We start from the raw sequence: 9,129 nt of genomic DNA on the forward strand, positions 1-9,129 counted from the left end.
TAAAAGAGGGCCTAATTATAGACTTAACATGCATGTTTGTAAAAAAGGCTAATATGAGTGCTAATATTTTAGCTAAATATGGTCTGGAAGAGTTGTCTCCGTATACTTAATTTACCTCTGCTCCTAATTCCCTCCTCCCCTTTTCAAGCCTTGATGTTGGTGGTGCTTGGCACTCTAGGCTTGTAATCTGATTTTTGTGTTTTGTTTGGGTCTTTGACCTCGTTTAATATAAAAAAAAAAAAAAAACTAACAATCAATATTACAAATACACTTCAAATTAATATTTACAACCAAACTTATCAAAGTATTATAAATTTAAAAATTGGCATTTAGAATAATTACATAATCTTATCAATTTAAAATAGAAGCTTAATAATATATTACAATTCCTCAAAATGCTCTAAACACTAACGTAGTTGTCTTTCCTTACAATCCCACTAAAAATATGATTCTAGATATGGTCAACCTTTAATTTTCTTCAAAATCCATTTTCTAAAAATAGTTAGTAAGGATAAGTATTTTCTACCCCACTAAATCCTTTATTTGATAGAATAATTGAATGATACTGAAAACATTATCTAACATAATTTATTATTTACATTAGTTAATAATAACTCATGTAACATCCTTATTTATTTATATGATTTAAAGAAAGAATTTTGTATGGAAAGAGAAAATTAAATTAAAATTTGTTTGTATTTAGAATGCAAAGTGCAGCAATGTAAAACTTTCATTTAAATTACTCAGACTCATAAAATTTATCACTAATAAAGCAATAGGAATAAGTAAATTTAGGTGAAAAACTAAAATAACATACATGTACACTAGCTTCATTAATATGTATTCACAAAATATAATTCTAAAAATGTATTAGGACTCATTTACAAAATACAAATTATAGTAAATCCTAATGAGCAGTATATCCACACTACAAGACTGAAATGATCCTAGTTGTCATCCCCAAACCATCATTCTATCTCTACTAACTCCTTTGGAGATATGTCCGCGTCTTCACCAATATTGCCCGTATTAGCCATCACTTCGGTACCCAGGATTCATTCTGTAGTAAAATAGCTTGGTCTTCCATGTTGATCATGAACTAGAAAAGTATATACATAATTCCACATATTTGGCGGTCTGACCAAACCTTTGTATATGTACAAACATAGAGTATGGTGGATCCTATCATTGCTAGGGTAACCAAAATGTACATCATATCCTATTGTCATTTCTAGGCTAAATACAATATTAGAACCATCATTACTATTTATAATAAAGCTACAATGGCATAACCGTTGCTACTCTCTACATACATAGTTTAGTCTACTATTGAGCAACTTTGATAACCTAACGAGTCTCTAAAGATCTGTTATCTTTATTTCTTAAAATTTTTTGTAAGGAAGAGCCTATTTTCTCATTACTAGACATGATTCACAATAAGATCAAGCAATATAAACATGAAAAACACATCAATCAATTATAATTATAATTTCATTTTTATGTACATACAACAATCATTAATATTATGAATTCATTCTATTTTCCTTTCTACTATTCTTAAATTTCTCATTCCAAACTTTCATTACCCTGAAATCTTTTGAGGTCTTCCTTAGTATAAATAGTTACTGAATAGTCACAACAACATAGATACAATGTGTGTCGACCCGGCCCCTTTTAGCAAAAACATGGTTATGAGTTTAGGTTAGGAAATAAGTGTGAGACATATGGTACTCTTACTCTCATTAGTTACGCGTAATTTAAGAAAATTATCCACCACCCTCGTGAGGTAATAATAATGATGATAAATATATCTATTTCAAAGGTAGTGAGAATTATAAAATTTTCTTAAAAGAAATTAAAATTGTTGTATGTAGTTCAAAAATTTAAGTAAAATAATTTTGAAATTAAGTTAAATACAAATTCAATTTCACTTTAGCCTAACAAATTTGCTTTAAAATTTTATTTAAAAATAAAAAAATTAAAATTTCATATCAACCTTAAATAAACTCAGAGCTTTTGGTTTAAACTTTCCTTTAGTGTATGTATGGTTTTTTGACCTAAACTCTCTTTTAATATGTTATTTTAGTAATGATAATATTAGAGATAACAATAATACAAGTAATAGACACAATAAAAATAATAAAAAATTAATTTTATAATATTAATAAAAGATGAGTTTAAAAATATTAATTTTAAATATATTATAATTTTATAAAATTTTATTTTAATTTATTTTTTTTATGATGTATACATTTTTTAAATTTAACATTTTAATCTTAAAAATTATCATTATTACAATTTTAAGGGATAATTCCAAATACAAATTTTATGTCATCCATGTTCTTATTTATTTATTTAGATCGAAGAATTTTGTTACTATATATTTATTCAGGTAGAAGTTGAAGTTAATATTAATTAATACTTTTAGTCTATTTAAAATATAAACAAATTAATTATAATTTTTTAAATTGAGTTTAAATAACAAATAATAATAAATTTTAATGTATCTTCAATAGAATAAATAGTTTCTTTTAAATACTTAAATTTTATTTTCAAGTTAAGATTAAACTCGACAAAAATAGGTTTGCCCAGTTAAGCTTCAAACATACCAGTTAAAATGTAAGGCTTGATCTTTAAATTGAGTCAAAATTTAATAAGAGACATTTTAGCTTGATTCAATTAAATTTGATATAGAATAAACTTGCAAAACTTTACAAAAAAAAAAAAAAAAGTTAGACTTTATTCTTCTTTGACACTTTTTTTATCGGTTCAAAACCCACTTAAATGATTAAAAATAAATTTATAAATTAATTCTAATAAAATAATTAAATTTATTAATATATATATATATATATATATATATATATATATTATAATCAAGATTCTTTGACACTAACATATGCTAAATTTAAACACTTATATTATTTAATAATTTTTTTAATAATATAAAATTTATTAATTTAATCATTGATTTAAATGTCCATATTTTATAAATTTTATTTTAAAATAAAATGTACAAATACTTTGTCACTTTACTTGATTTTAATGGACATCATATTTTTAAAATATAAATAAATTAAATTTTGAATAACATATTTATAAATATTTAAATAATATAAATTTTTTATACATTATTATTAAGATGATATGAGATGATTAAATAATTAATGTATTAATATTATATTTTATAAAAGTTATTAAATAGAGTAAATGTTGGGTAATATATAAATATATTTTTATAGTAGATAAATAATGTAATTATAATAGTCAATTCTTGATGTTTTTATTAAAATTTCAAGGCCAAGTGTTGATTTCACAGCCAATTGTGTTCACGAAGTAACGGTTAATATAAGTTGAATCCACATAGAAGAACACTGATGGGAGTTTGGGTAATAAAATATTAGGTGCAATAAATGCAAAAGAAAACAGTGATAAATAAGTGAGGAAGAGGGGAAGGAGACCAAGTGGGTCAGAGGCACACGTTATGCGCAGGCAATTCCATGTGCCCACATGGATAATTGGAGAGAGCGTGGCAATTTAGCGGAGGGAAAGATGATGAAGAAGAAGAAGATCATCAAAACACCTCCACAACCCAAGTAGTTCCACCCCTCTTCTCTCTTTTCAGAATCACACACAAGAAAGATGAAGGAAAGTAGTGATGCGTTTGTGCGAGCAGATCAGATTGATCTAAAAAGCATAGATGAACAGCTAGAGAGGCATCTAAGTAAGGCATTGAAGAAGCACAAAGAGGAAGACGATGATGCTTCTTCTGCTGCTTCTGATGTTCCTCGTCACTCTAGCTCCTTTGCCACTGCTACTAAATTCAAAAGTGTTGCTGCAACTGCCTTCAAGAAGCAAAGGGAAGAGTGGGAAATTGACCCTTCTAACCTCATCATCAAGAGTGTCATAGCTCGTGGCACTTTCGGCACTGTCCACCGTGGCATCTATGATGGACAAGATGTTGCCGGTAACTTCCACTCACACTGACACCCACACCATTCCTTCTCTTTCTCTTTTCCTTTTGAACTTTTGGGGGATCAATTTTCCAATCCTTACCCCAAATTAAAGTGAAAGCTTTTATTATTATTATTATTATTATTATTATTATTATTATTATTTTCAATAATGATGTTGTCCGTTGAGTTCAGTGAATATGCATCATCCCATGTAATTATAAAAAAAAAGAAAGAATATATCTCAGTAAGATAATTATTTCAGTTTAATTATTAGTATTACACTATGTTTTCTTGAAAAGAGTGGACTTTTGCAACGATTTAGTGATGGGTCGTTTTGGATCCATTCCTATGTGTTGTATGTGACTCATACATGGGCTGAGGTGTTTTGCTTCTGAAAATTCTTGTGGTTTTTGGTGAATACTGAAAATGATTATGAGTACATGTACAATGTTATTGTTGGGTTGGTTAAGGGGAAATGGAGAAACTTTTTCAGGCCAAGAATGAAGCATGAAATTTAAACAGTTTCACTCGGTGGTTTAAGTTTTTGTGAGGAATCTGTAATGCTCTTTTGTGTGCATATATAACTTGAGTGAATTAGTGATTTCCTTTTTACAATTTTACTGAGGGATAATCATTTTGTGATGATTTGGTTAATGAGCAGTTAAAATGCTGGATTGGGGTGAAGAAGGGCACCGGACAGAAGCTGAAATAGCTGCCCTCAGATCGGCGTTTACTCAAGAAGTTGCTGTTTGGCATAAACTTGATCATCCTAATGTCACTAAGGTAACTTTCCTTCAGCTTCAACTCTTTCTTGTTGTGAGTTGAGCTTGTGAGTTAGAATGTTGCATATTATCTGCATTTTTTTGGTGGGTGAGGATGGAGTAAAGAGGGAAGTGGGTTTTAGGAGAAGATCTTATAAACTTAGATTATCTCGAGAGTTTCATTTTTAGGAGAAGATTATTCATTCTTCTATAGGAACCTACTCTTGGTTTTATACTTTAGCCGGTCCAGTTTGGCGTAAACTTCTGGAGTAATCCTTATAAGAAAAGAAAAATCAGTATAAAAAATGAATAAAACTTCTCTCATAAGTTAAAAGCAACTTATCTCCTCAAGTCTTAGAGAAGTTAAATGGAGAAGCATAAGTTGATTTTAAATTATGGTTGGTGTTTGATTCATTTTACTACTTAATTTTTTACTTCTAGAAGTACTTATTGAGAAGTTTAGTCAAACTGAGCCTTTGTCTTTCAAGATTATCAATGTGTAGGTCTTTTTCCATAAATGGTCCAGGATTCTAACCTACGTCGCTCTCAGGGATTTTCATTATCTTCCACCTGCCTTCTTGCTTTCCCTTAACTTATGTTCAACAACATTGCTGGAAATTGTGAAATTGGGAATCCATTTTGGTTGTAGAGGAACATTTTATGATACTTTGATATTTTAGTAAATTGTTTTAGGAGCATGACGTGTACAGATTTCCTTATGTAATAGTATTCCTGATCTTTTTATTTGTTGATTAGTAAAAATCCAAGTAGTTTTAGGAAAGAATGCAGTAGTTCTTATTATTTTCAAGTTTATTTGCCATATATGAGCTTGCCATTCTACATTTTTATTTTCCTATTGTTTTTTATGATAATCAAATTTGTTTTGCTAAGTAAGGATACGGAAGTTAGAGTAATTTAAGGATAATGGTTTTGTATGGTGCGATTGTTAAGATATGCAAGTTGGAATAGTTAGTATGTGACTGTGGAGAATCTTTTCAGAAATACCATATTAACAAGGTATGAAGCTCAAGTTCCTTAGTTTTTAGTTGATAAAAAGAAATTCTGAAGATAGCTCTTATGATTATGTCCTATATAGTAAAAGTGGGTACTTCAAACTTCTATGTACTCTGTTGATGTAAGAATAGATCCTGATAACAAAAATATTAAAGATGTGGTTTTGATCTATTGTTGTTCAAAACATTGCAACTTCAAAGCTCTTTAAACCAGAAAGAGATTTCTGGTGCTAGAGGATGGAAATGAATGTTAATAGGTATTTTCCATTTGGTTCTGCATCTGTATTTATATTGACTAAACTTGTAAATAAATTAACAAGCCTAGCAACATTTGTTTTTGAAAATTTACTTTCATAAAAGCTTCTAATTTTCAGGTTTCTATTCATTTAATAATCTTTTCTTTGGAATCTGTATATTACCTTATTTTTCCTCTTAATAAACTTCAGCCTTTTCTTCTAACAGCTAGAAAAGATATTCTGTATCTTCATGCAACAATTGATGTGTCTTGATCTTTGTCCTACTATTTTCTTGGACGAAAGTCCTTGTAAATATTGAAAACAAGGCTAACCAATACCCATAATGCTCCATCCTTACTCTTTTCTTCATGATCTTCTCTTTGCTGTTATATCTTGTGACATTTGCAGTTAATCTGCTTACCAACTTTTTCAAAGAGAATTATACATTTCTTTGTTAGTATTTTTCTTTCCTAGCTTCTCAAACAATTTTCTTTGTTTTTAGTTTATAGGGGCAACAATGGGGTCTTCAGAATTACAGATACAAACTGATAATGGTCTAATTAGCATGCCAAGCAATATCTGCTGTGTAGTTGTAGAGTATCTTGCCGGAGGTACACTGAAATCTTTCCTAATAAAGAATAGGAGGAGGAAGTTAGCTTTCAAGGTTGTCATCCAGCTGACGCTTGATCTTGCAAGAGGGTATTTATATTTTTGTAATTTTTACCTAAAGTAAATGTGGTTTAGCAAGTTAAGATCAAAGGCTGTCTTCTAGTTTGTTTTGATAAATCCTCCAATTAAATTCTCTTGGTTTTGCAGGCTGAGTTATCTTCACTCTCAGAAGGTTGTACATAGAGATGTAAAGACAGAGAACATGCTGTTGGACAAGACACGCACCGTTAAAATTGCTGATTTTGGGGTTGCTCGTGTTGAAGCCTCAAATCCTAATGACATGACTGGGGAGACTGGTACACTTGGTTACATGGCTCCTGAGGTGCGTAGCTGGTACCCTAAAACCTTTACATCAATTATAAATTACTGTACAAGCATGTTGGATATCACAGTGGAAGCATTAGTGTAGAAGCTTGCTGTGTCCAAAACTCATCTGATATGATCAGTAATGGGTGTATCCAATTCCCGTGGGTTATCTGAGTGGGGATGGGTTTCTCCATTCTTAAGTGTCATTCACAACTAGCATTTCATCAATAAGCATTTGTGATGGCCTTAATAATGCAGCAAATAGTGAACCAATTAGAAAAGAAACGGTCATACCCAATGTTTTGATATGATCAAAGAGAAAGCTTGTGTAATTTACTAGTTTCTTATTTGCAAAATGGGTTGTGGTTTACAGGTTTTAAACGGCAACCCGTATAACAGGAAATGTGATGTGTACAGTTTTGGCATCTGTTTATGGGAAATATATTGTTGTGACATGCCATATCCTGACTTAAGTTTCTCAGAGATTACTTCAGCTGTTGTTCGCCAGGTATTGATTTGTCTCTCTAATTTGACAGGCATGTGTTTGTCAGTGTAGATTCTGATCTAAGATGAATCCATGATATTGATTATTACTTTCTGTTGAAATTTTAGAATCTGAGACCAGAAATACCAAGATGTTGCCCAAGTTCTCTAGCAAATGTAATGAAGAAATGCTGGGATGCCAATCCTGATAAACGTCCCGAAATGGACGAGGTAGTTTCGATGCTAGAGGCTATTGACACTTCCAAAGGTGGAGGTATGATCCCTGTTGATCAGCAGCAGGGTTGTCTTTGCTTCCGTAAGTACAGGGGGCCTTGATCCCTTGTCCAACAAACTGTGACTTTTCACTATGCAAAGAATCAATCTGTAAACAGGATTTGGATGCCAAGATGAGAGGAATATACAGTAGAGGGTATAGGAAGGAGGAGCTGTTTTAAGTGTCAATTCTTATGTAAATCCATAGCTCTTATTTTCTTTTCTTCTTTTATGTTTGGATTTTGTCGGTATGAGTACTACTATAGTACTATCAGCTTTGCAATGTTGCCAGACTGGCCTCATAACCTTGTAAGATCTTCATTATACTGTTGTAATCATGATTGATGTGATTAAATTGGATCTATTTGCTAGGTATCCTCTCAACCGTCTGTTTCAGTTATGTTTGCTTGAAAACTTGTAATATTTTACTAAAGAAGCATTGTGGAGTAGTGGTCTACTTACTTGGTATGGATGACCGGTAAAGGAGTGAAATATAATATCATTTCAAAGAAAAAGTAAATAAAAATTTATACAAAATTAGTATTGTAGAAATAAGTTCAGATTATAATGTTCAGAATATTAAGTCAAATAGTTATTGTGTAGTTACTAGGTTCACTTCTATTTCATAAATTCTTTATTATTCATAGCTGAACACATTCATGGTACCATATTATGAAGACTCAGTATAAATATGAAATGGGAAGTTCAATGTTTTTCGCTGCACCATTCATCCAAATTAAGATATTTCCATAAATTCAAATTACTATAAATCGTCTTTAAAAAAATTTCCTCCAATTTTTACTGCACATTTTCTCTATCTTCCAGGGGTACCCTTCTCTCAAGTCCTCCCAGTGTTCCTAATTTTTTTTTCTAGAATGTGCATCATGTCTATTTTGGACACTTGTTCGTTGTTCATTTTTGCAGTGCATCAATAATAGGTTTCATTTCTCTGAGTTAGTGTACACAAAAATGTTTGTGAATGTTATACATCGTTGAATTATTAATATTTTGTATCTTTCATTTACAACTTCTCTGAAAGCTCATATAAGAAAACACCACTCAAATTGAGGCTAAAATATTATATTAGTATCAACTTAACGAATGATAATCTGAATTAATGAGAACACAAAAATTTAAAATTAATTTCAATAATTTAGTGTTAGCTTGACCAATACTAACTAAAAAAGAAAAAAGAGTTACGGTTTGTTTGTTTTCTATTTTTTAAAAAATTTAAAAACAAAAAAAAAAGTGTTTGTTAGTATGAGTTCTTAAAAATTATTTCTAAAAATATTTTATTTTTATTGTTAATATAATACTTAATAAATTTTGCACGAACTTTTTTGTTTTGAAAACTGAACTAACAAAAAAGATTTATTTTCATTTTCTTCTTAAAAATAGTTTATTAAAATTGTTTAAAAGAAAAAAAAGAAAA

The 9,129-nt window shown here is 29.9% G+C and overlaps 1 protein-coding gene across 2 annotated transcripts; it reads left to right on the forward strand.

Annotated features, from left to right (window-relative positions):
* The first annotated feature begins 3,414 nt into the window (after window positions 1–3,414).
* On the forward strand, window positions 3,415–8,070 carry LOC113872201 (serine/threonine-protein kinase STY13-like). Of its 2 annotated transcripts, XM_027509566.1 has the most exons (7): window positions 3,415–3,762; window positions 3,856–3,967; window positions 4,618–4,739; window positions 6,469–6,665; window positions 6,783–6,957; window positions 7,315–7,449; window positions 7,554–8,070. In XM_027509566.1, the coding sequence occupies exons 1-7, from the start codon at window positions 3,643–3,645 to the stop codon at window positions 7,758–7,760; spliced, it is 1,068 nt and encodes a 355-aa protein (XP_027365367.1). In that variant the 5' UTR covers window positions 3,415–3,642; the 3' UTR covers window positions 7,761–8,070. The 2 variants fall into 2 exon arrangements, with proteins under 2 accessions (XP_027365367.1, XP_027365357.1); XM_027509556.1 differs by having other exon boundaries at window positions 3,415–3,967.
* Window positions 8,071–9,129: the final 1,059 nt, after the last annotated feature.

The sequence above is a fragment of the Abrus precatorius genome, unplaced genomic scaffold (assembly GCF_003935025.1).
Source record: "Abrus precatorius isolate BTA unplaced genomic scaffold, Abrus_2018 Scaffold10, whole genome shotgun sequence".
Classification (NCBI taxonomy): Eukaryota; Viridiplantae; Streptophyta; class Magnoliopsida; order Fabales; family Fabaceae; genus Abrus; species Abrus precatorius.

Bases quoted from the DNA above. Each gene is read 5' to 3' on its own strand.
- LOC113872201 (XM_027509556.1), top strand. From the start codon at position 3,643: ATGAAGGAAAGTAGTGATGCGTTTGTGCGAGCAGATCAGATTGATCTA. The intron at 3,968-4,617 runs GTAACTTCCACT...GTTAATGAGCAG, and splicing joins TGATGGACAAGATGTTGCCG to TTAAAATGCTGGATTGGGGT. The intron at 6,958-7,314 runs GTGCGTAGCTGG...TGTGGTTTACAG, and splicing joins TTGGTTACATGGCTCCTGAG to GTTTTAAACGGCAACCCGTA.